Source organism: Mangifera indica, chromosome 4, assembly GCF_011075055.1.
Source record: "Mangifera indica cultivar Alphonso chromosome 4, CATAS_Mindica_2.1, whole genome shotgun sequence".
Taxonomy (NCBI): Eukaryota; Viridiplantae; Streptophyta; class Magnoliopsida; order Sapindales; family Anacardiaceae; genus Mangifera; species Mangifera indica.
In genome coordinates this window covers 17,168,602-17,195,865 of record NC_058140.1, presented here as the reverse complement: position 1 = coordinate 17,195,865, position 27,264 = coordinate 17,168,602, and the positions used below count along the sequence as shown (strand labels likewise).

Sequence of the window (27,264 nt, the reverse complement as noted above, 5' to 3'; positions counted from 1 at the left end):
TAACTGAGAAAGTGGAATTTCAGTTAGATTTTAATAAGGTGAATTGAAAATACTATCAATCTGCATTTTGAAAGGTGAAGAAAAAAGCATACTGACTGTTTGGATTTTTTTAGTGTGATCCTGGTAGCTTGCAAGGGGGGTCTCTACAAACGGTGGCAGTAACATTTGATTGGACATTTTGAAATAAGAAAGTAAGTAAACAATCAATTGACTTAATCACCAACTATCACCTCTGTTTATACAGTTTGTTTGCATTTATAGTTGTATTCTTTTAATTACTTTAGCAACTTTCAGGATAGATTACAGGTTAAATTATTTGGTATTCAGATTAAACTTGACTTCCTAGAAACTATTGAACCTGCCAATATCATAATGATATCGATAATATGTCATTTCAATAAATCTAGTTACCACTAGCTATGATTAATCATGGAACCAAGTTTCTCGTCTCCGCTTGCACTCTCTTTCATATTGATAAAATTACAGTATATCATTACAGAGAAAGAACTTGTATATCTATGATTAATTGCTGAAATCAAATTTCACCATCCCAGAGTTCCTCAATGGTCTTGATAGGTCCATTTGGAGAGATGTATTCCTCTCCAAGGCATCCTCTGCTTTGTGGGATTTCACTGATTTGCTTCGTCTCTTCTTCACATAATTCCCAGTTGAATATCTCAAGGTTCTCTTTCATCCTGTCCTTGTTGAAACTTTTTACCACCACTGTCACTCCTTGTTCGAATTCCCACCGTAAACATACCTGTCGTCATCCCAAGAATTATCAGTCACAACTCTTTAGACTTCATCTATCTGAGAAGCCATGCCAAATTAAAAGTACCTGAGCAACTGTCTTTCCTTTGGCCTCCGCTATTGCTTTCAGCACTTCACATTCCATAACTCTGTTGCTGCCCCAAATTGTTCCTCTGGCTCCTAGAGCTGCATAAGCTGTCACGAGAACTCCATGCTCCTTGCAGAATTCTCTCAACTTGTTTTGTTGCCAAAGTGGGTTCATCTCCACCTTTTCAGATTGCAATAAACCTCATTATATTTAATTGAGAAATCACAAGGTTTCACTAGAAAATGATCGAGATTGGTTTGAAAACTCACTTGGTTTACAGCCGGAGGGATCTTTGCTGTGGCAAGGATTTCATTGAGCTTTTCACATGAGAAATTGCTGACTCCAATGGACTTTGTAAGGCCAAGGTTGTGGCATTCTTCCATGGCTTCCCATACAGATTTGAAATCCATGGGCATAAAGTCTTCCTTCTTTATGGGGAACTCATAGCTTCCTGGTTTTGAACTCACAGGCCAATGTATCACATACAGATCAAGGTACTCCAACTGAAGATTACTGCACAATAACAATAAACAGGATAAGAAGATGAACCAAATTCCATGCGGGTCATATCAAAATTAGAGAAAATGCTTACAGCAAACTCTTCTGAAGCGCGGGAACAACAAGATCATGATGAGCATCGCTACACCATAGCTTGGATGAAATAAACAGCTCATCTCGAGAATTAATTATGCCAAGAGAGAGTGCCTCGGCTATTGCATCACCAAGTGGCTGCTCTGTTTGATACAGAGAAGCCGTATCAAAGTGTCTATAACCAAGTTTTATGGCTTCAAGAATTGCCAGTTTAGTACTTTCTGATCCTGAAAACGGGTCAGCTGCTGTGCCCAAACCCAGCATCGGCATTTTCAGGTCGCCAGAATTTAGAGTGACTTCTGGAATACTGATTGAATCCATTGTTATGGCAGCAGAAACTCTAGCAGGTTTAATTTCCCCGAAATGCTAGAGTTACAAGTAAGTGTTTATGGATTAATGGGCAATCTGATGAATAAACTAGGAGATGAAGAAACTGATCCAGTGAATAATAAATGAATAATCAAGTTACTAACTTTGTCATTCGTTAGTTTGTTAGAATTGACGCTCATCCACTAATATAGAGAGAATGTTGCCTAGGATTAAGTAACAAGTTTTTATTGCTTAATTTAGGAGAAATCACTCTTAGAAACTCCTGTCACATTTATTCATGTAAAATTGTTCTTCTTTTATGAGGGCAATGCATACAATCCGCAAAGATTCATGCATGCCTACTGCCAACTCATAAAATTAATGAACAGAGCAGACAAAATTCTTATATTATATTAAACCGATGATGAAGATAAAATTATGTACTCACAGGAAAAAATAGAAGTAGAACAAAAAACATATAAAAAGAAACAGATAAGAGAAGAAAGAATCATGATGGAAGAAGCTGCATTAAACTACAAATCTTTAGCTTTGTTTGTGAATTAAATAATTAATTCCTGCTACACTTGTGCTTGATCCAACTAAAACTCAAGGAGGCTTCTAGCTTAGCTTTCTTCATGCCGGTAACTGCAGCCACTTTAGTCTTGTCAAGACCTTCTTCTACCTTCTTTGAATATACGGGCTTTCCGTCGCTGCCAGTCGCCGTCCTTCTTGGCCGTGACAGAAGCTGAAGGGTAGTTTGCCGTTGGATTTTCGTTGTAGTTCCGTTGATCAGCCCATGAGGTCCCAAACGATCCGTCCTTTGACCCCATGAATTGATTCTGCTGATCTTCTGGAATCAGCAGATACAAGATTTTTTCCAAGAGAGATTTGTTATCAGATTGTCTTTATATTGACATGAGTTTATATATTTAGAATAACAAGTTTATCGTCCTTGTTAACCTTCATCTTTCAAAATCTTTGAAAATTCAAATGAGAACATCCTTGACAGAGGAGATGACTTTGCCCCAACACTTTCACAAGCAATTGTAGAGTAAAAAATGCATAATCATTTTGTCAAAACATTATGCTTCTTCCAAGTGGCCTTAACTTGTGAAGATTCTTGAACGCAAGAAAATCAATGGCCAATTCGTTATACAAATATTCTACCAAGTAGATTCCCTAAATATATTTGAGGATGATTTTCTTAAGCATGAAAAATGTATAGTCAGTGTGATTTATTCCAGAAACGTAATTAACTCTGGGCATCCAATTCTGAAGCCTTTTCGGTTTCGTCGTTCCTTCTTCGTTTCCCCAATTAAAAAGCATATACATATTCCATGTGCACTTCCAGGAAAGTTCCACTTCCGTTCAAGGAGTTTTATTCCAATTGAATCATCATTTTCACGAGGTTAAATTAATTATATTAGATATGATAAATTATAGATTTATATATATGTTTTTTATCGCTCAAATTATTATTCAGATATGTCCAATTCTGCTCACGCAGCGAGTGATAGAAGCCGCTCAACCCCCGGCTTTTGACCCATCTCCATCCTATCGCTCCTCACCGTTTGACGTTAAAAAATCCTTTTTCTTAGTCAAACTAGACTGTTATTATTTTCGTTTTCACCAGCGACATGTAAAATTTCCTCTGTGACGCCGCGGTTGTTGGTGTTCATGTTGTTAGCCAACGCGGAAGATGTCAAACAAGACTCGTCATTTGTCAACACGTTTTTCAGTAGATCTCTAGATGAAGACCACGCTGCAATAATTCGGAGCCGGCCTTGAGCCATATATCTTCTTTGCAACCATTTTCTCAAGAAATCCCATCTCTCACTTTCTCGAGAAAATACATTTTTGTTGAAATTCTTTTGCTGTTTTGTCTTAAAGCCCCTTTCTCTTCCCCTTCAAAAATGAAGATGAGGTATCATCATCTTTTAGTGTCGGTGGTTATAGTTATTTCGCTTTCACCGGCTCCAATTTCAGCTCATTTCTTACCAAACATATCGTCAATCCCCTCATGGTTACTCCCGAACGCCACCAAAAAAGCCCCATGGGATGTGTTCAAGAACTTCACCGGCTGTCGTCCCGGTGACAAGATCAACGGCTTAAACAAGATCAAGCAGTACTTTCACTACTTCGGTTACATTCCAGAGTTGCCCCCAAACATCACTGACGATTTTGATGATTCTCTGGAATCGGCCATTAAGACCTACCAGAGAAACTTCAATCTTGAAACCACCGGTCAACTCGATAGTCAAACTGTTCAACAAATCCTACGGCCCAGATGTGGCAATCCCGACGTGGTCAACGGCTCAACGACTATGAACTCTGGCAAACCAGTGTCGTATAACACCAGTCACCTCCACACAGTTGGCCATTATAGTTACTTTCCCGGCAGGCCTCTTTGGCCGTCAAACCGGCGAGATTTGACATACGCGTTTCTACCACAGAACCAATTGACTGATGAAGCGAAGCAAATTTTCGCAAACGCCTTTGAGAAGTGGTCACAAGTGATCCCGATGACATTCACTCAAAGCGATGATTACACAGGCGCCGATATCAGGATCGGGTTCTTCTCCGGTGATCACGGCGACGGAGAGCCGTTTGACGGAGTTCTGGGAACGTTGGCACACGCCTTCTCCCCGCCTAGTGGACGGTTCCACTTGGACGAAGACGAAAACTGGGTGATCTCCGGCGATGTAACGAAAGCCACAGTGAGTTCAGCGGTTGATCTAGAATCAGTTGCCGTACATGAAATCGGACACCTCTTAGGACTGGGACATTCGTCGGATAAAAATGCAATAATGTACCCAACGATATCTTCAGGAACCAGAAAAGTCGAATTGGCGAGTGATGATGTGGTGGGAATCCAGTCCTTATATGGAAGTAATCCCAATTACAACGGCTCAGCTGCGACGTCAGTTCAGCAGGGGGAAACCGGTGAGAGTAGTGGGGCCTACAGTGTGGGGACCTGGTGGGGCCTCACTGCATTATTGGCGGGTGGGGTTTTAGATATTATTTTTTATTGATTTTAAATTGGTTTGATGGTTTCGTTCAGTGTGTGAAGTTGATTGCCTGAGCCTGAGGCTTTTGTTTTGTTTTGTTTTGTTTTGTTTTGGAAGCGAGTCTCTGACTGGGGCCGGCAATAAGCTTCGCGTAGGGTGACACACATTATTCATGAATTATTATTATTATTATTTAATGTATATTGTACCTGTATGAATGCACTAGATGGTGCATTTCTCTTATATAGATTCTTTTTAAAAAAAATGAAGGATATAATAAATCTTTAAAACAAAAATATTTTTGAATAAAATTTTAAAACTATATTATGAGTATATATTTTTTATACATAGAAATATATTATCATATAATTAGATATTACTTTATCTTTAATTTAAAATTATTTAATTATATAAAAATATATTATTTATGTATCTAAATTATATATTAACTTGTATACATAATTTTATTAAAAAGATCAAATGATTTATTCCCACACAAGGTTTAATGTAAACCCGAATTGACTTTTATTAACTTTTAAAAATTCAAATACTCACTCATTCATTGGTTTTAGTTGCTATAATCAATAGTAAAATCGTTATTTGAAAAATTTTATTTAAATAAAAAAAGTTATTTTTTCCCTTTAATTTTAAAAACTAACCATTTTTGTTTTAGCTTAATCTAAAAAAATTAATCTTTTATCCCTATCATGTATGGTTTCTGGGATTTTATATTTTAGAATGAACAGTCATTTCTTTAAACTTTGAAACATTATACTTACATCCCAAAAATTTCATTCAATCTTTTTGGTGGCCATTCTTTCTAGTGTTCTTATTTGGTGGCATCTCCTCTCTCTACCTAGTGGTTTTTCAATGCAAAAGCCATCAAAAATCTAATTAAAATGATCAAATTTTTTCGATAAAAGCTTCTCAAAAAACAACGATAAATTGTCACAAAGATTGACGTGAAACGTCAATATTTAGCATCCTTCATCCTTGAGAATCGTCAATCTGAGTTTCCCAAAACCAAGGTCGTCGAAGATCAATGTTTTGTGCCAATCTTTGTCACAATTCATCGTCGTCTCAAGAAGCTTTGTGCATAAAAATCCGATCATTTCAACTGGTCTTGGTGGTCGCCCACAGCAAAGAAAGTTGCAACTGGTATCGATAATCATTCACAGTAGAGGAAGAAGGTCAGTTGTTGTTGAAAAAAGCTTGCGAAAAAAGGAAAGTAAAATAAAAACCCTAGGGGTTAAATGGTCATTTATCAAATTTGGGTAAGAGAAATTTGTTAGTTTTTAAACTTAAAAGAAAAAATATGATAAAATTTTAATTTTTTAAATATTTTTAACTAAATGACAATTTTACCACTGTTGTAACAGTTAAAACTAACTAATGGATAGATATTTGAGTTTTTAAAAGTGAGTAAGAATGAGTTTTGATTTACACTAAACCTTGGGTGGGACTATATCATTTGGCCTAGTCAAAGTATAAAATTGGGGCAGCTGCAAGGATGTTGCTGAGGCACTGCGTACCCAGACAGCAAGCTGGGATTCTTATTATAATATTAAAAGGCAATTTAAATGTGTTAGACAAATTGCTCTTTCACTCTTTTTCTTTCGCATACTTTATAAAAACAGTGTATTGATGTTGCTCTTTTTACTTTGCTTATGGGAACTGAAAACCTTTTCATCATAAAGTCAAAATGTATTGATGTGTTTCTTAATTACGTTATTTTCAACAAATACCCTTTTTTTTTTTTCGTTTTAGGCCTTCCAGGCCATTTTTTTAGATATCTAAACCCCCTTTGGTTTTGACAAATTCATTCTCTAGGTAAAACAGGATGTAGAACCAATAAACTTTCTATTACGTTTTTTTTTTAAATCATCCCTCAAGTTCTTGAAATCAGCTTGCTCATTTGAAAAAAAGTATATTCCCTTTTAATGCGTCTTCCTGAGAGAAAAGGCCAGGCCAGTACTGAAATCAGGTAGAAAACCAGAAAGTTTCGGGGTTTGGTGGACTGGACTTCTTGTAGCTCTATAAGTTATCCAGGGCCCATTATACTTTGCCTTTTCTTCCACAATTAATCCTGTGCATGAATCATGAATGAATTTGTTCCTTCTGTAGTCTTATGCCACCTTCTATTAACCAATAATTTAAAGCTTCCATTATACGTGTTATTGAGATCCCCACCGACAACTTCGCCAAGCTCAATGCTTACGTATCTAATTCCTTACATTACAGTGGGGGGTATAAAAGGGCCATCGATGTCTTAGCTTAGTCCAGAGTTGGCTGTCAACATCTACTGGATATATATTTACATCAACCAGAGTGGGTTGTTTATTCAGGTATTATATTATTTTTATTAAGAAGAACATTAAATGATTAAAGTTTTCATTTTGTAGAAATAAATACCACTAATAAACTATTTACCTAAATAATGGACAAATGTATAAACTGTAATAGATTGATTAGCAATAGACAGAATCACATGAATTGTTGTAGTGACTAGACTGACGAGTATAGTGAAAAATCAATGCTAGGTGATCAGTCAATAATGCTGTAGTTTTGAAAGGTGTTAATGGTTAGTGACAGAAAGTTACAGGTGGTAGTTTGTTTTGTATTGGCTAATTTTGATCGCAAGTGGTGGAAATTATTGATCAGGAAAGGCTTATATGTCAGCTCTTAAAAGATAGTTTGAGTGACAAAAAAAGATCTTTCATGTATAAGAGGGTATAGATGTAGGTTTTTTTTTTTTTACGATATATTAAGATCAAATTTTTCATTATCTCATTACTAATTAGTGGAATTTATTCAGAAAATCTAAATCATTTATTCTTTTGTTTTTGTTGAACTAATTATATTTTTAGGATTGTATGGTTTTTCACGGGTGAATAGGTTTTAAGTTTATTATAAATTTAGATATTTTCAATCAAAAGAGATATGTCCAAAAGTTGAAATTGATGACTTGATTTCATCACCTTACCTTTTTTCCTATAATTTGCTTAAGTTAAGGTGATTATAACTAAATTTTCTTCGATTAACTTAAAAGAGTCTACCTACTTTTTTTTTTTTAGTGATAAACCCACGCCCATTAAGTCAAATAAGTTACATATTTGATCTTAAAATATCATTAAAATAAACTTAAATTTACATTTTCTTATATTTGAACATTCCTATTTTACTAATCAAACTATCCTATGAGGTAAATGACTGTTTGTTTTGTTGCTGCTTTAATTTCTTTTCAACTTCTTCTTCTTTTCTCTTTTTCCCTTTTAATGAAAATGACATAATTATCACCCCTTGCAGAGAGGCGCAATTATGTGCCTTGCAATTTTTCCCCGGCCCCATCAGTAAAGCTTCTTTAACTTATTGGGGAGCCTAATCTAGAAAGGGATGACTTGATAGAAAACGGGAAACACAAGTCCACACAAAGTGGTAACTTTATTAAGGTCAAACATAAAGTTGGATAGGATTTAATTACCTTTATATGCATTTTAGCATGCCATAAACGATGGCCGTATTTATAGCCTAAGTAATAGTTGACTTTGTTTCTTCCTTGCACAAAACACAACAAATGCATTCATCCAAATTGGTAACATGCCGATGGTGAAAATGGAAGGCCTTTTCAAGCTGGCTATTTAAATTTCTAAACTTGTGTGCGACATCAACAATAGTTTTTCTATATCTGAAATTTCGTGGTAGCCTGATAGGCTTAGCTTTAAGCCGCTATGGTTTAGTTCTGATAAGTCAAGTCCCTTTGGACGGTTCATCCAGTTCCTTTATCTTCCTTAAGGTTCAAAGTTGTTTTAGTTTGAGAAAGGAGCAATAAAACCTCCCCATAAGTTGAATAATTAGCAAGAGTTATGTTTTTAATGGAAGCAACCTCTTACACTAACAAAGTGAACATTATACAACTCACCAGCTACCAACATGGACAAAATTTGATAATAATGTTATCTTGACTAGCGCAGACCTTGGAAAGAATCCAAGAAATCTAGTCATGATGATGCCTCTTGAAAACTTTCCGCCAGTATCGTTAATTAATTTTAAATGATAATGTGATTACTTGTAAGCATAATGCATTGATTGAGCAAAGGATAATAGCTTATTGCCCAACACTTGATTGCATTTCATGAAAATATATATATACCAAAGTGGTTTTGGGACATTAATCCCAACTGAGATAATTTACTTTTAAAGAATGTAGAAATGGTAGTGTAATTTGACCTTCTTGTCCTATATGTGATGTGATTAGTTGATCATGTTTTGATGTCAATTAGTGCAAGAGGGTTTTAGCATCATTTGGTTTCAATACCTTCAATAATAGTAGTTATCACGCTTGTAATACAATCATCAGTATCAGCATCTCAGGATGGGGCGGCAAACAAGAAATTGACACTACATTTGAAAGGAAGAGTTTTATGATGGCATGTTTATTTTGTTCTTTGTATGGTTGTAATCAAACTGAACCAATTGTATTGGACTAAACTCAACTCTTTTATATATATTCAAGTTAAGTCTAAGAAAGCTTTTACTAGGTTTGGTGAGCTCGCAAGTTTAAGCAAGTTGTGTAATATCAATAAACTCTTTAAAATTTTAAAATCTTTTACTTACACTTTTAAAATCTTATATTTATCATATTTTTACAAAACTTTTATATCTTAGTATGACAAATATTGTCTGTCCCCCTTATTTTTTAAAATACGTGCATACAACTCAATGTCAAACTTAAAAAAAAAAGAATAATAGGTAAGTATATAAATTATGAAGTTTACTATAATTTATTGATTTGTAATCAAGTTAACAATTTTTTTCTCAAGTTGACTTGTCGAGTTTGAGTTCTAACCTTACATTTACCCTATCAAATCAAATGTAAGCTCAAAAATACAAAGTTCAACTTAATTTGATTGTAACCCTAGTTATTTATAGTAATTAGTCTTCATTTTTGTTTTCAACCACAATGTATATTATATGGAAAACTCTGTCTAGCAAGCTGCCTTATTTTCTTGCAATGTTTTTGGACATTCTTGAGCAGATGATCTGATCAGTAGACATAAGGACATGACAGTTTCGCTGGGGTCAATTGACAACTCATGAAGTTGGTGCAAATCGCGATTAAATTAAACTTGCAATAGATTTCGCATTTGCAATAACTTTAACATGGTTAATAACGGAATCATAAATCGGAGTATTCACATTTTGACCTTTTTTTTTTTTTGAGAAATTCCAGGCGGAAAAAAGGGTTACCCGGCTCTAAATTTAATTACAGTAGTAATGATGAAGTTGGAAATTAAACTCTATAAATATATCAGCTTCTCTAACCAAAAGTGGGCAGGGCACACTTCAAAACTGTTTTCTTTATGTATAATACATAAAAGAACTGGTGTATTTTTGGCCTGGTAAATTGATTAAATTCGAAGTTATAGCAGTGGTAATATATATTATACAAAGAAAATTTATAGCAGGACATTTTTTTTTGTCAATATTCTCCATTTTTGTTTCCTTTTCAAGAAGAAATGGTTAAAAAACAGCTGATCCTTAGCTAAGTTAGCTTCCTAGTACTTTGTTTTTTTTGGTAAGTAGCTTCCTGGTACTCTCTCTCTCTCTCTCTCTCTCTCTCTCACACAGACACACAAACGCACATTCACACAGTCAAACAAAGTTTCTATGCAGTTGAGGAAGAAGACGTAGCGTAAGAGGTTTCTCTGGCTTTAGGAGGAGGAGAGAAAGGGATCCAAAAAAATAAGTGGCATGGGTTTGATGACGACAGTTGTCTCCATGTGAAAGAAGGACAAAACCCATAAACTCTATCTCTCTCTCTCTGAAATAGCACGCAAATTTTTGGGTTTTTTTTTTCTCTCTATTCAACGAAACAACACACCTTGCAGTAATGATCATGTCTTCTTATCACCTCTTTCTCTCATCATTAGTCTCTCACTTTCATCATCACCACTCATCAGTCTTTAGCTATCTACCAACCGCACCTAAGTCACCGTCCATCGGCTCAACCAAGATCAGGAGAAGTGCAAGAAAAAGAAGGAAGAAAGAGGGTTAGAAGATGAAGATGGGTTCACTCAAGAGGAAAAAAACCCTAAATTTTCCATCATGATTCATTGTCAATGAAGCCGCGTGAGTTAAGGGTTTTCTTTTCTTCGAAAGAGTTTGATGTCAATCTCCTCTCTTCTCTTCACTCTCCTGGGAATTGAAGCATCATGGTCCGATTAATTGTTTGCTAGATCGAACGAATCTATTAATAACTACTTTGCAAATCGACATCTACAACTATATATGGGTTTCTTTAATTTTGCATCTGAAATCATATGCGTGAAGTTGCTGAAAATTTGTGCTTTGCTTTGAGAGTTTGTTGTGTTTCTGTCATTCAATAGCTAGAAGATGATCTATCTCTATCTTTTCCTCTCCCTAGCCTGTGTTGAAAACCATTATTTCCTGGATTTTCTAGATATTTTTGTATGAAGATCGTATCAGTGCAAGTTACTAAATCTGCAGGAGGTATAGGTCTGGATTTCTCTATATATAAGCATGTATAACAATAAATGGCGAAACGTTATTCAGTTTCTGTTTGGGTGTTAATATATTATAGAGTTTGATCTATGTGACATCAGATCCTTCATGATATGTGCAATGAATTTCTTCAATTAGGGTTTGATCTTTCTGGGTTATCAAATGCATGTGTCATCTTGTTATTGATTTACATGAAAATGGAAATAGAAGTCTGAATAGCTGTACTAAAACACTGATCATAACTGCATGCAATTATGTCTCTTCAGCTTGACAATCTATTTCAGATCTTTCACATGCCTAAAACAAATACATGAACATCATATAACTAGTACTGCATAAATTTCGCTAATTTGGCATATTTTGCATGCATATATGCAACGCATAATCCTTCATTATTATTTTTCTCTTTTTAATTTAAAACACCAATCTCAGAAATGTTCTTGGACGAAGGGAATTGGGAACAGACCTGTAGATTTGTTATTTATAATTTATGTTAGTTAAACCTCATTAATTACAAATGCCCATTGTGATGATCGATCTACATGACATTTTGCTACTAACTTGTGCATTGTTTCTTGAAATAAAATTAGTGATTTATATTTTTTTTTTCCATTGCTAAAAAGAGTTAGACTTAAACTTTTAATGGTTTGATCTTCCTTTACGGTTAAAAAAAAAATAAAAAATGGTTGTCTGGCTTTTCCACAAATCATTTTCTTTTTTGTATGTCTTTTGTAAAGATTCATTAACTGTTTACAAGCACAGTTTGGCATCTATTTCAAAGGGGCCATTATGTTGGTTATGTAACTCGCAGAAAGCTATTCGCTTTCTGTTTATAGACATTTATATATTTTCCTTGTTGAATTTGCAATGGCAGGGGACAGTTAACCAGGATTATCTCTCCTTGCTTTCTCATTGACTTGATTAAGGATCACCGAATCCCTGAACAAGACGCTATGAGCTGTTATGCACTTAAAATCGAATTGCTCTAGTGGGGATCGATGGTAAATTTTCAAAGCGTTGCTCCTCTTGATCACCAGTTTTAAGTCAAGGGGCTAGTGGCTAAGTACTTTATATACATTATATATGCATTCACATATAACACTATATAGATGCCTGTGCACGTGTGAATTTCCCTTTAATGGGTGGCTATATGTACGCTGGTTGCTCATGCGATCTTTCTTAAAGTGTCCAGTAGCCATCGCTTGCGAATCTTGCATATGAATCGCCCATGTCTTCCTGTCCGTCTACTCATAGACCACCACGACGAGGCAACTAATCACCCCTCTTTTCCACAATATCCACAAGCGCATGTGGCCTATGCAAACCCCCCATAGACCTCCTGGCTATCTCTCACTCTGGTATTTCATTCTTTACAACTCATGATAATCAGTTTCTCCATAAGGATGTTTTTTGTGAAACAGTCTTTCCACCTTGAGTTTTTAATTACAAATAATTGATTATTAATTAGTTTATTATTAAAATATAGCTTATAAAATAGGTGAACTAAGAGCATTATTAATTATTTATCCCTAATTTGGAATAGAATTTCATATTCTATACCGTATTAATTGATTAGTATGACATTATGATTCTTCAAACATAAAAAGAATAAAAAAATGTTAATTATTTTTTACCAAACTATAAACTAAATTCTTTTCTAGAAATTCTTTGAAGAAGGTCTTGAATGGTTCCAAGAAAAATATGTATAAGGGTTAGATTATTGGTTGAGTAGCTCTTGGATAGAGTTATCATTTACTTATAGGAAGATATAATTAGAAAAAAAAAAAAAAAGAAGAATGTCTTCAAGTTAGAAACCTACTAAAAAAAGAATTTTATGGTTAGAACAAAACAAAACAAAACAACATGTCAGTCCATGCTGTTGATGAAATCTTTTCGGACCATTTCTTCAAAACTATAATATTTAAATAGTAAAGGACAAGTTACATGCACTATATTTGGTAGAAAGTCGATGCTTATAAGTAAAATCTGTAATTATTTTCTTACAAACATATCTAAGAGTATTTAACAAAAAATCAAAAAGAACATGAGCCCTTTTAACAAAGTTATCTTGTCGCTAACTCTCCTTTTCCCATACTTGATTTTATGCAATGCTAAGATAACCGTGAATATAACTAATTTCTTACCGACACGGCCGGAGAAAATTCTTTCTTTTCATTGTCGATCAAACGATGACCTTGGTTTAAAAGTGCTCCGTTTTGAAGAGTCTTGGCATTTTCGATTCAACAAACAATTCTTCGGACATACAATCTATAGATGCAGTTTTTGGTGGCCTGGCCAAAATCATACATTCGTTATCTATCATTCTGGTAGAGATTCCTGCAAGCACTGTGATTGGTATATAAGATATAGCGCTATATTTAACAGTTCTGTTCCCTGTCTGCAACACAGTTTTGGAGCTGAGCCCGATTGTCATCGTTGGGATTCTTGATCAAGAATGCTCTCATCTCGTATATTTATATATGATTTATATATTTCTCACCTATGTTGAGTTATAAATAATTTGTGAACAATATCTTACTATTTCTCATACTTTATTCATGTATGTTGGATGAATGTTAAAGCACCATATTTCAATGCTTGATGAAGAATTTATTGGGTCAATAAAACTTGTTGTTCCATATACTTGATTGATTGTGTGCAACACCTGTTTTACTTGAGAAAAAATATATGAAAGAATATGTAATTTAGAAATATCACCTGGTTTATGAAGAACATGAAAATTAAAATTTATTATATAATTTACAATAAGAGTTAGATTCAAGCTAAACTGACTTGACCTTAAAAATCGGTTTAATTCAATCGAACTCAGTTTAAACTTATAAATTCAATTTTGAGATAATTTAAAAGAAATAAATAAACTAAACATGTACTGACCAATTCTTCTAAAGAGGCTGGAATGCTTTACCAAATGATTTTATTGGCTCTCGTCTTTCAAAATTGTCAACTCCAACTTCATATTGAACTCCAAGAATCCAAGAAGCATGATCTTTTCTGTATCACAATATCCTCAAGAAGCCAAGTCCTTGGCTAATGAATTAGCTTCCGCTGGTGGTTCCACATCAAATTATTGGTAATGATCAACTCCGGGTAGGCAATGGACAAAGTTTGCAAATATCTCACCCTAGTATTTCATTATTTACAACTCATAATAATCAGTCTAACTAAGAATATTATTAATTACTCATTCCTAATTTGGAATAGAATTTCACATTCTATATGGTAGTAATTGAATAGTGTGACGTTATGATTCTTCGAAAATAAAATAGAAAAAAAAGATTAATTAATTTTTGGTCAAAAGACGTATTCCCACTCAAGTTTAGCCTATTTTCAAATATACACCTACGGGGTTTCAAAAACCTAAATGTCTACCCATAAGTTATTAAATTTAATAAAAACTGTTAGTTATAAAAAATAAAATTATTGTTTTATCACTAAATTTTAAAACTTATATCATTTTTCCTTATTGGTTTGAAAAACTAACAATTTTTTCATCATCCAAAAATTTGAAAATTTTAATTTTCCTTCTATGGTTTGAAACAATCTAGAAAACATATTAAAGTCTTACAATCAGATCGGGGAGATAAATATATGAGTATGAAATTTCGAGATTATTTGAAGGAAAATGAAATCGTATTCAAATTGACTTCTTCATATACTCCACAACACAATAGTGTATAAAAAAGGAGGAATCATACCCTATTAGATATGACACGGTCTATGGTAAGCTTTACAAACTTGTCGATGTCATTATGGGGATATGTCTTCCTTTCTGTTTTGCATATTTTGAATAAAACACCATTCAAATCTATCCAAAAGAACTATATGAGATGTGGTATGACAAGCCCCCTAGTATAAGTTATCTTAAAATCTAGGGATGACCAACTTATGTAAAAATAGTTATGACTGATAATCTAGATGTCAAGTCCAAAAAAGGTTGGCTTATAGGATATCCTAAAGATTATCTAGGATATTACTTTTATTTCCCAGCTAATCACAGAATTTTGATCAATAAAAATGTGTACATCTTAGACAAAGAATTCTTATAGGAAGGTAGTGTAGGAAAAAAAATAGAGTTCAAAGAAGAATTTAAAGATTCTAAGATAAAACAGATTGAGTTAGAAGAGTCATTTCAGTAGACCTCTTCATATGATCTTCATCCAACTGAAGAGACGAAGATAATTCATCTTCATTTAGTGAAACTACTACAATAAGAAAGTCGACAATGGGAGAAAAAGATGGTGGGAATACTGGTCAATGGCAGAAACAGATTCTAGTCATCGTAGAAAGAAGAAAAAACACCAACGGTAAAAGTAAATATTTCAAAACTTAATCATTGAGAAAATTCGTTAATTTTTCAAATCAAGAAAAAATTGATATAAAAACTTAAAAGTTTAGTGATAAAATGATGATTTTATCCCATATAACTAAGGGTGCATTTGGTTAAAGGATTTTAAGATTACCTTGGTAACCTATCTTTTATTCTCTTGTTTGGTTGTCAGTAATAAAAGATTACAGTAATCTTCTATTACCAATGCTGACGTGGCAGGTAATATAGGTGGTAATCTGATTACCACATTTACCTTAGGTATTTGAAGATTACTAATCTTGAGTTTATTATAGAAAAATTATTATTTATTAATCTTTTGAGATAAAAATAAATTTATTTTTAATTAATATGACAAATAATATAAAAAATATTTAAAAATAGTTATATTCAAGGGCATTTAAGTAAAATAATTTACTAGTAATCTTTTATTATCTTTAACCAAACACAATAATTCTTTATACCTATTAAATTTTATCAAACATAGTAATCATTTATACCTAGTAATCTTCTAAGTAATCTATCTTCAAGGTAATCTCTCTATTTTAGTAATCAAACATTGTCCAAACCAAACGTCCCCTAATAGTTTTGATTAAATTTAACAATTTATATATGAGATTTAAGTTTTTAAAATCTTACAAGTGTATGTTTAGAAATGAACTCAACGTTGGGTGGGAATAAGTCTTTTGATTTTAATTTTTTTATCAAACTATAAACTATATTCTTTTCTAGAAATTCTTTGAAGAAGATCTTGAATGGTTCCAAGAAGAATATCTGCGAGGGTTAGATTATTAGTGGAGCAGCTCTTTCGAAAGAGTTATCATTTACGAATAGGGAAATAAAATAAAAATAAAAGAAGAAGAATGCCTTCAACTTGGAAATTCATCTGCCTTTAAATTTTAATTAATAATATGCATATATTAATATCTCATTGACGTTGAGATATTACATGGTTAGAACAAAACAATACAACGTGTCAGTTCAAGCGGTTGCTGTTGAAAACTTTTCGATGCAATCTTTAAAACCACATGTGTGAATAGTAAAGTACATTTTACATGTGTTATATTTGGTGGGTTGGATCGGCTCTACCACTATCCATCAAGCCCATGGGCCAGGTTTAAGGTCCATTATAATTACAGGTCTTCGGATAGGACAAACCTATGATGATATGGATAAAGTCCACGGCTTGTTCCAATATACATGGGGCTAGATCTTAAACGGGTTAACATATTAATTTTAATAAAAATTAATTAATTTTTAATATTATAATTATCAATTAATTAATTTTTTTAATATTATATAAATTATACTAGATTGGGTCTTGTACACAATAATAGATGAATAAAAATATGAATATAAATTAATGAGTGAAATTATGCTAACATTTTCTAAATAAAATGTGCTAACATTTTCTTATAAACAAATCAATGTAAGAGTACTGAAAAAGAAAGAAAAAGAACATGAGTCATTCTAACAAGATTATCTTATCGCTAACTCTCTTTTTCTCATACTTGATTTCATGCAGTATTAAGATAATTGTAAATATAACTAATTTTTTATCGACACAGTCAAAGAAAATTCTTTCTTTTCATTGTCGATCAAACGATGACCTTGGTTTAAAAGTGCTCCGTTTTGAAGAGTCTTGGCATTTTCGATTCAACAGACAATTCTTCGGACATACTATCTTTAGATGTCATTTTTGGTGGCTTGGCCAAAATCATACATTAATTATCTATCATTTTGGTAGAGATTTATATAAGTATTGTGATTGGTATATAAGATATAGTGTTATATTTGACAGATATGTTTCCTCTCTGCAACACAGTTTTGGAGCTAAGCCCGACTGTCGTCATTGGAACTCTTGGTCAAGAATGCTCCTATATATGATTTATATATTTCTCACCTATGTTGAGTTATAAATAATTTATGAACAATATCTTATTATTTAATTTCTCCTACTTTATTCAAGTGTTTTGGATGAATGTTTAAGCACCATATTTCAGAACTTGATGAAGAATTTATTGGGTCAATGAAACTTTTTATTACATACTTGATTGTGAGCATTGTAAACACCTGTTTTACTTGAGAAAAAAATATTCGAAAGAATATGTAAGTTAGAAATATCTTCTGAGAAAGTAAGTTAGGATTCAAATCGAGTTAAATGTCAACTCATTTAAGATTAAGCTTAAATTTATCAAATTCTCATTAAAATTATTCGAGCTTGATTTATTTGAGAGGAGTCGAATTAGAATCAAATTTTGAACTCAGTTCTAAAATGATTGATCAAAATAATATTATTTTAATTAATTCATAGCAAAAAATTTTTGGTTTGATGAACCTAACACTTTTAAAATTTAAATTCAAAAATATTAAATTCTGAAACTTAAGTTGAATTCAAATTCATTTAAAGTAAATTCATTTTGAACTTGTTCAAACTAAACTTATTTTTTAATTTAAATAAACTCAGTTAAAATCCAACTACACATGAAAGTTAAAATTTATTATAAGACTTACAATTTTGTGTAGTAACATGTTATATAAAAGAGTTTACTCATACATTATTGCTTAAGAAAATGTAAAGAAAACATATTAAAAAACATTCAAAAATATAAAAGATAAGATGAGGCATCTTGGGTGTTAAAAAATACTTAGTAATTAAATCGAATGAATTTTTGAATTCATAACCAAATTAAAAAATAAACTATTTTAATAATGGGTTCAGGCACAAATTTAATAAAATAAGAAGAGAAAAAGACTATTTTCCACTCAAGTTTTAGTTCAATCTCAAATTCATACTAATAGAAGATAAAAAACTCAAACTCTTATTCATAACCAAACTATCATTCAAATCTTTAGTTAGAGATATTGTAAAATCATTATTTTACCTATAAACTTTAAAACTTTAACATTTTTATCATTTCACCCCTCAAAGTTTTAAAAACTAACATTTTAACTTATCATCAAAGTTTGAAAAGTTTAAATGTTATCTTTAGGGTTTGCTTCCTTCCCTGGCCACCACCAACGGTTAACGCTTTTCACCGATTTCTCATCTTCGACTATAAAGGATGACGAAAGACAATCCTTTGTCATCTAGATCTATAAGAACAAATGAAGGACAACGAATCATTCATCCTCTGGGTGGTACGACAAAGAGATCTTTGTCTTTTCATCGCACCGTACAACGAAAAGATGAAGATATCTTCATCGCACCAGGATAAGGAGGAGACCAGAGATGATATCGGAAGATAAAATTGAAAAGTATGGGTGAAACTACCATTTTTGAAAGTTATGAGAGGTAGTTGAGTTTGAAAAATATGGAAACTCTAAGTTTGAGGGTGAAAATGTTACTTTTTAAAGTTTGAAAACTTTTGGTAATGGTAAAATGTTAGTTTCTAAAATCCCAAAGAAAAAAATAATAAATGTTATAACTTTTTAATATAAATAGTAAAATAACTATTTTACCCCTTCTTTTAAAAGAAAAAAATTAATAGAAGTTTGATTATGGGTGAGAGTTTAAATTTTTCATCTTTCGTAAGTGTAGGTTTGAGATTGAACTAAAACTTGAATAAAAAATAGTCGTTTTCCCATATAAAAAACTAATTTTTAAATTTAAATATAAGTTTATCTATTTTTTAAAACTATTTGAATTGGCTATAAAAAATTAAATAAAATATTAAACTTATTTTAAATAAAAGTTGAAATATAAAATAAAATGGAATATTTAAAATTTAGTTTAAAATTGGTTACCAAAAAAATTAATTCAGTTAATTAATATTTTTATTAGGTTTAAAATTGATTGATTTCTAAATTAATTTATTTCCAATTTATGATTTATTCTGAACAAAAAAAATTGAGTTTGATTTAAATAATTATCAAATTAGTTTAGTTAATCAATTTTAAACAACCGTAAAAGAGCGTTCAGTTAGAGTTTCATAAATATTACTTTAATAATATATTTTATTTTATTTTATTTATAAATAATAAAATATTTTAATAACAGTTTACTATTAATAGTAATATAACAGACGATATAACAGATAATATGATTATCATATCTATCTTATTTATTAAAAAATTACTCATGTAATATTAATTTTATTATAATTATATTCTCATTTATTAATTTTTTAAGATAAAAATAATCTTATTTTTAATTAATATAACAAATAATATAAAAATATTTTAGAATAATTATATCCAAAAAAATTTAAATAAAATAATATACTAATATTTTTTTATTATCTCTTATAAAAAATAATTATTTATACTTATTTAAATTTATCAAATTTTATTAAACATAAAATAACTTATAGCCATTAATCTACCTTGAAACTTTTAGAGGACGTTTGGTTAGCGGTTTTTAAGATTACTTTGGTAATCTATTTTTTATCCCTTTGTTTGGTTTGTCAGTAATAAAATATTACAGTACTCTTCTACTACCAATACTGATGTGACAGGTAATATAGGTGATAATCTGATTACCACCTTCACCTTAGATATTTAAATATTACCGAGGTAATCTTGAGTTTATTATAATTATATTATAATTTATTAATTTTTTAAGATAAAAATAAATTTATTTTTAATTAATATAACAAATAATATAAAAAATATTTAAAAATAATTATATTCAAGGGCATTTAAATAAAATAATTTACTAGTAATCTTTTATTACCTTTAACCAAACACAATACCTATCAAATTTTATCAAATATAGTAATTATTTATACCCAATAATCTTTTAAGTAATCTATCTTCAAGATAATATTTTTATTTTGATAATAAAATATTATCCAAATCAAACGCTCCTGTAAGTTAATATTTGTAATTATGATAATAAAATATTATTCAATCTATCTTACTATGAGCTTCCTTTGACCCGTGAATCGTTCAATCAGACGTCTCATATTGCCGTGATCTTTCTCTCTCTTTTTGTTAAGTTTTTCACCTTGTACACAGAGTTATCAATCACAACCGTAAGAGTCATTTTGATTGTATTAATTTTCTGGTTGTGTCATGAGCTCAAGGTTCTTAATTTGTTGAAGCTGATTCGGAAATGGCTATGCTTCACGTATCAATTGTCTCTGCGGTATGTTGAGTCGATTAGTTGGTTAATTCAGCTAGGGTTTGTAGATTTGATTATGGCAGAAGCTTCGAGAGCGCGTGTCACTATTACTCTTGGACGTGGTGGCCAGGTATCTTCTTATTTTTTATTTTTGTTTGTAGCAACTTTCAGTCTTAGTGCTTTGGTTTTGAATTTACTTTCTTGATTTTCTCTTCATGTTATTGCTTTTGAACTGTTTGATGGGATGTAAGAGGTTTTTATTTTTATGTAATTGTAACTAATTATTTATTATCTGCTTGGTTGCCAAGAAAATGTGGAACAGGAATTTGTAGGTTGAATGTGTTTATTGCCAAACGTGTAGTCATCTGAGCTCGAGCCAACTCTATGTATAAGTGATTAATGGGCTTTTACTCTTTTATTATGGTTTTAGTTTCAAATACATTGTTCGGGATAAGCAAATTTATATAATATATGGAGTGAAATTTTGTTGTGACCTTTTTCCTTTCTCTGTTTTGAAAATATATTAGATGGCTTGGTTTTTTTAGCATTAAAAATAGAATTGCTAAACTATAACTTTGCAGGTGGTGAAGAGGTCGGGACTAGTGTCAGATGTTGGTTTTCCTGATTCGCTGCCGGCTGCTGGAAGTAAGCGTTCCATAAGGGATAGACTAGGAAGTAATTCAGATAGTTCCCAAGTCAACCACAAAAGGTGTGTTCATCGTTCTTCTTTTATATCTATGTATTCACCTTCAGATTCATCTTTTTAGGTTTTCTATTTGTTGATGCATTGTAGTAAGTATTCAAGTTTCTAAATTGCATCAAGGTTAACGCTGTATTGTAAGTTTTGTTTAGTGTGTGCATTCTACATGCATTACCACTTTCTCCAATTATTTTGTCAATGATTTTTACTTCCATGAGTGATGATTATACTTCCAATCCTTGCAGACAAAAAGGGGATAGTTGCATTACAAATTTGGCTAATAACGGTGTTGATGGTAAGTAGTTTTCTTTATGTCACTGTGATATGATTTCTTTTTAAAAGCTTTTAAACTTGTTTTCTGATTACTCACTTTGTTGCCTCGGACAACAAAAGATGTTTCTATCAGAAAAAATGACCTCCGATTCAAACTTATGCAAAAAAATTTAGTTAGACAAGCTCAGAGTCATTATGATCGAAAGTTCATGGACCTCCGTGAAAAGCTTTCTAGGACTGGGTGGCCCCCACTTAGTAAACTTGATACACTTCAGTGCATGCCTGAGTCAAAAGAATCCAGTATCCTGGGGAGAATTCCTCTTACAGGAAGTGCAGATGATTTGCCCCCGATGAGCTCATCCAGAAACTCTTATTCTGCTTGGACTTTGGATCATATAAGACGAAGATCACCAGAGAGAGTTTTTGGTTCTTCTAGGGGTCCATCCCCCACAAGGAATGTGGAGCGTCTACCAAATAGGCCATTAAGCAGGACATATGATGATGTGAGAACAGTTCCATATATGAGCAAGGATGTTCATAATGCTCCAAGGCCTGTTAGTTCTTCACCTTACATCACCAAACCTGCATTGCCTTCTGGATCTACAAAGCCTGCACCACCGGCCCCACAGCTTCTGGGCCAACCGTCCATGTCTGTTGGGGTCATGCCGAAAAGTTCATACATGGTACGAGCTTCTTGGCCACTACTTGCTGACACACACTAATATTGCGGCAATTTTATGCAATGATATCTATATATATGCTTATGAAACTGTATAAAACTCTCAGAAACGGAAAGGATGATTTACATTGGTACACTACTACATGAAACTCTGATATATGTCGCCACCTGCCACCTATGTATGATCAGTCAGATTCTTGTGTATTAGTTATCTTAATTTGCTTCATAAGGGTGATTTTGTACTGTAGTTGACTTCTTTTGGTGGGAATTTTTTTTACACTTATGCTATTAGTTCAAGGCTTTTTTGTTTTTTGGAGAAGTTTGCTTTTTCAGTTCCCAATGAGAAAAATCAAGCCCGTGTTGTTGGAGAAAATTATCATTACAAGTTCTAGATACATTGTTTCATAACTGATGTATTTTATACAGTGTGAAGTGATATTCATGGGCCTAGTTTTATCAAGGTAGCATGTTTACATGGACAATGAAAGAAAAAGGTATAGGATGTTGCTTAAAGAGCCTTAATTTACAGCGTCCTACTTTCAAAGAAAGAGAAAGGACTTGAGGGGCTAATTAAGAAGCTCAAGGATTGACTTTCTTTTCAAATGTGGCTGAATTAGTGGTCTCTTCTGTAATTTTGCCATAAGAAATGAAGGTTGCTTTAAAATTTGAGCCTGCAATCCTGTTGATTTCATAAATCATCTAAGTGTATTGCTATACAGATGTGTATACTGTGTGACTTGGAGGGCTCAATTGATAATGTGAAAAACAAGTACTCTTGAGACCATAGGATTTGATGTTATATGCACTAGGAAGGCTATGTTGTGTCAGCAAGTCAGATTTATTAGATTTCACAGTATACTGTGGCTTTACCATTTGTTGAGACTGCTGTTGTGGCTCTAATTTCTACTTCCTACTAAATTAATTGGTATCTAGTTGCGAATTTATATCTTGTGTTAGAAATTGCCTTTTTGGGGATGCAATGTTATATCTGAGCTACATAGTTAGAACTTAAAATTTTGAATTGTTACTTGCTTGCAATACTTGCCTGAGTTACAAGTTGAAATTTTTAATTCCATGTCTCATATAATTCCTGTTCTTTGTCCTCTAACAATATGTTTGCTCCTCATCCCTGTTCACTGAATCTGTTCTACAGATTCTTCCCATTACCCTTCCATAAAAACAGCTCATAGCGTCAATTTTTCTAAGGCTGCTAATTAAAACATGGCTCTTGAGGATTCCTTCCTGTAGTTTTCTTCTTTTATATATATACTTTTAAATGATAACTGTTTCTTACATCTTCTGAGCTCTTTCTTTTGTTATTTATAATGTAGGGTGAAGAACAACAAACAGTTGATGGTTTGTTACATTCACTGGGATTGGGAAAATATGCCATCCATTTTAAGGCTGAGGAAGTAAGTCATTTTATTCTTTCCTTTGATTATGTGCTTTGATGAGCTATTGAGGTCTTTGGCTTTAACCAAGAAGTTTTGGAGTTGAACTTGTGGCTGCTTGACATCTCATAAGTTTCTTGACAATTAAGGTTTTGTGGCCAGTTGTAGTCCCTTGCAAAGATCTTGGTAAAGACTAATGAAAGGAAATGATTTTTGGATACAAAGAACAAAAGTATGCTTCAAAGGAACATTTACCAGAACAGTTTTATTTTTATAAATCTTGCTTGCATCATTATTAGTTTTATCATATGTGCCAAGTTTAGTACAATCTCAAAAAATCTACAGTAAGTAATTTATTTCTTTCTTATTATTGGAAACAAGTTAAGGAATTTAGGATTAGTATGGTTCTATAGCTGTTTTACACTGCTGAATACACAAATTTATGGAAGCTTGATACTGAATATTTGAAATCAGGAGTAGTTCCTACTCAATGTTGGAGTCAGCTAGTAAACAAAATGAATTCTTGTTTTCTCTTAAAATTTCATTTATTTTAATAAATGAAAAAAAAAAAAATCTCATCTGGTTTTCTTTTATTTGATTCATTTGATATATAATGCAGGTGGATATAACTGCACTGAAGCAGATGGGGGAAAATGACCTCAAGGAGCTGGGAATACCTATGGTAAGATATATTTTCCTTTGTCTTTTCTTTAATGTTTTTCTGTCTTTTTCTTTTAGGTGTGTTAGATATTGGGAAGCAGTTTGACTTTATATGGCTTTACATTTGCACACTCATAATGCTTTTATGCAATCTGAATTGCTTTGGATATCAAAAGATTTAGATTTTCAGTGAGCTTAATTTTACGAGTTGAAGCACATACGTGTCATTATTATGCAAGTGGTGAATTAAATTGCATGTAAATTTTAAATCGTTTAGGTGTAGTTTATCTCTTCCACCTCATTATTTAAGCTATTTTTGTGGTTTGAGTGAAATAAGGATGAAAGTAGTTGGTATCGCATGGTATTAAAATTTTCACACAAAGTAAAAGCCTAGGGGTCATCTTTTCGTCTCTCACTGACAATGGAATTCTAATTTTAATCTGTTTAATCTCCTTATACATTGTTTTAATTATCCTTAAATTGTCTCATTCTACATACCCTAGTGATGGCACAATCCCTATCTTTAATACCTTGGGGGTGCTCATAGTCGGTTGACCAGTCCACGAGACGAGAAAAAACCGAACCGCAAAGTTTTGGTTTTTTTTTCTCTTGAACCATAATCGGTCCAATACCACTGGTCAACCAGTAACATAGAACCGATGAATCGGTAATATGTTGGAATGGTCAACCACATTTTAGGTTTTTTAACTTGTCAAAATTATTTTCAAAATTTAATCAACATTTTTACCTGAAAATTCATTTTTTTTTATATAATAAAGAAAAAATCTAGCAAATTAAATATGCAAAAGTCATCCATATAACCTTAATAATTTCAAGAAAACATAACAAGATCATTAGACGTAGTCTTCTGTGCATACGAGGATCATGGAATGCATAACCAAACTAAATTGTGAATTTATAAACAAAATTATAACTTTTCAAATAACTAGTACACTTAATCATCAACATTGACATAAGAATAATCTTTAATCTCGGAAGAAGAGACTGGAAAAAAAAAAAAGTAGTAAGAGAAAATTATTCATTTGTGAATGACAAGAAAAACTAAAAATTTAAGGTAATAAAACTAAAAATCGTTGGAACAGGCGTTCGAAGTCACTTGGTACAGGCTTCCTTCTTGAAATTTCAAGACCCAACTTGGCAGAACTATGAATGGCTTGAGGAATAGGGTCGTTCAATATTGAACAGCTTTTGTAGCAGTTATTCCTTCTGAGCGAACAGTAAATTATCGGTTAACCAAAAAGTCCATTATTGCAGGGAATTACAAACCCTTAAACATGAAACGACAGCTGCTGTGTTAATGGGGTTGATATTGATGGCTTTGAGCCTGTTGTTTCTAAATCTCAGCAAAAATGTGTCAAGCAACAACAAAAGTCTCAACAGTTAGAGATAGCCCTTACCCTATCTTATATATGAACTGTTTCCAAATGATGAGTTGCATATTAATCTGCATTCCAGGTTTTTTGTGTTCATGTTTGAGCTTGTCATGTTCTGTTCGAGTGTTTGGCCTGCAGTGTCTAATAAAGGCGGTTTGATTTGCAGGGGCCTAGAAAAAAGATTCTCCTTGCTCTATTGCCTCGCGCCAAGCGGCAACGGTGACAGTTGCACATAAAGAGTAAGTCTTTATTCTGATTCTCAGTTATTATCGGGAGTTCAATTGAAGAATCTTTCCCTTGAAAGAAATATCTTGTATTCTCTCAATTTAAATAGGTTTGTCTCATCAAACAGTTATCACATTTTTGCCTTTACTTGATCCATCAATATTAACTGATAATATTGAACATTATTGAGGTGTAGAATATTTTTCCTTAATGACCTTCTACACCTGAAAATTGTTTTGATTACATTTGCATATAATTGGTGACAGTTGTTTCCCCTCGGAATATTTTGGGATTGGCTTGTGATACTGGTTTTATTTCATGTAAAGAAATAGTATTGCCCATTGATATCTCAAATGATGTGTTTGTTTATGTAACTTTGATGTGTAAATTAAGAGTTGAGGTTTTCAATGATATGTCTTTGTCACATTAGATGATGCATCATTTGGGATGAAAAAAATTGGGATTTTATTTGGAAATAGTAGTATTACTTCCATCTTAGGAGCAGGTAATCTTCGGGCCAATTCTTATGGAAAAATTTCCCTTACTTTTATTGGCTTTTTGTTTATTTTCATAGTTTTTTTCCTCTTTTTTTTTTTTTTTTTCTATTTTCAGTAATATTTATGAAATTGAATTCTTAATCCCATCTTATCAGTGATGTGATGATTTATATTTCTAAACATTGTTTTGATTATAAGAAAGTTGTTTCATTGGAAATACAATTATATTATTAATCGAGTAGACTTCCTGTACCTATTTCCCTTTTGTCAAGATAAGTAGATTATCACTGATAATTAAAGATTATTAAAAATTTTTATTGTTTAATCAAAAAACAAAATAATTTTAGTGATAAAAATATATATTATTAAAATAATCTTTAAATACATTAACCAAACACCCTTTTAATGTGAAAATAATAAGGTTTTCTTAATATATCATTTAATAGAAGATAAAATCATATTATAGAAAAATGATAGATGTTAGTTTGGAATATAGGCTGGGTGGATGCATCATTGAGTGTGAACGGAATTTGGTAACACGGGCAGAGATTGAGAATTGGATAACGTCTGTGGAGAATCACAAAATGTTAAAAAAATGGGCTGGTTTGTTGTGAATTTGTGTCCATACATGGCATTGGAGCAATTTCTGCGTCAGCTCTGATTTCAGTCACTGTCTTCCAGAAATGAATGTGGTTTTGGAGTTTGTCAATGTCATCACTTTTCATTGTAAGATAAGGAGTATTCATGTTTAATTATCTAATTAATTA

General features: G+C 32.2%; 3 protein-coding genes across 4 annotated transcripts; 2 read left to right on the top strand and 1 right to left on the bottom strand.

The window, feature by feature from the left end:
• Window positions 1-430: 430 nt before the first annotated feature.
• On the bottom strand, window positions 431-1,992 carry LOC123214609 (non-functional NADPH-dependent codeinone reductase 2-like). Its single transcript, XM_044634489.1, has 4 exons — window positions 1,431-1,992; window positions 1,108-1,351; window positions 839-1,018; window positions 431-760 (listed from the first exon to the last, which is right to left on the bottom strand). Exons 1-4 carry the CDS (start codon window positions 1,748-1,750, stop codon window positions 536-538), a joined length of 969 nt encoding a protein of 322 aa, XP_044490424.1. The 5' UTR covers window positions 1,751-1,992; the 3' UTR covers window positions 431-535.
• A 1,319-nt stretch (window positions 1,993-3,311) lies between these two features.
• On the top strand, window positions 3,312-4,947 carry LOC123214608 (metalloendoproteinase 5-MMP-like). The gene has a single exon (XM_044634488.1). It carries the CDS (start codon window positions 3,652-3,654, stop codon window positions 4,768-4,770), a length of 1,119 nt encoding a protein of 372 aa, XP_044490423.1. The 5' UTR covers window positions 3,312-3,651; the 3' UTR covers window positions 4,771-4,947.
• A 15,525-nt stretch (window positions 4,948-20,472) lies between these two features.
• Window positions 20,473-26,341, top strand: LOC123212799. 2 transcript variants are annotated; one of them, XR_006501617.1, is made up of 8 exons: window positions 20,473-20,808; window positions 21,260-21,387; window positions 21,624-21,673; window positions 21,772-22,334; window positions 23,662-23,742; window positions 24,341-24,403; window positions 25,657-25,857; window positions 25,942-26,135. XR_006501617.1 is itself a non-coding variant. In XM_044631993.1 (7 exons), the coding sequence occupies exons 1-7, from the start codon at window positions 20,755-20,757 to the stop codon at window positions 25,996-25,998; spliced, it is 996 nt and encodes a 331-aa protein (XP_044487928.1). In that variant the 5' UTR covers window positions 20,473-20,754; the 3' UTR covers window positions 25,999-26,341. The 2 variants fall into 2 exon arrangements, 1 of the variants encoding a protein (XP_044487928.1); XM_044631993.1 differs by lacking the exon at window positions 25,657-25,857 and having other exon boundaries at window positions 25,942-26,341.
• The last annotated feature ends 923 nt before the right edge of the window (window positions 26,342-27,264 follow it).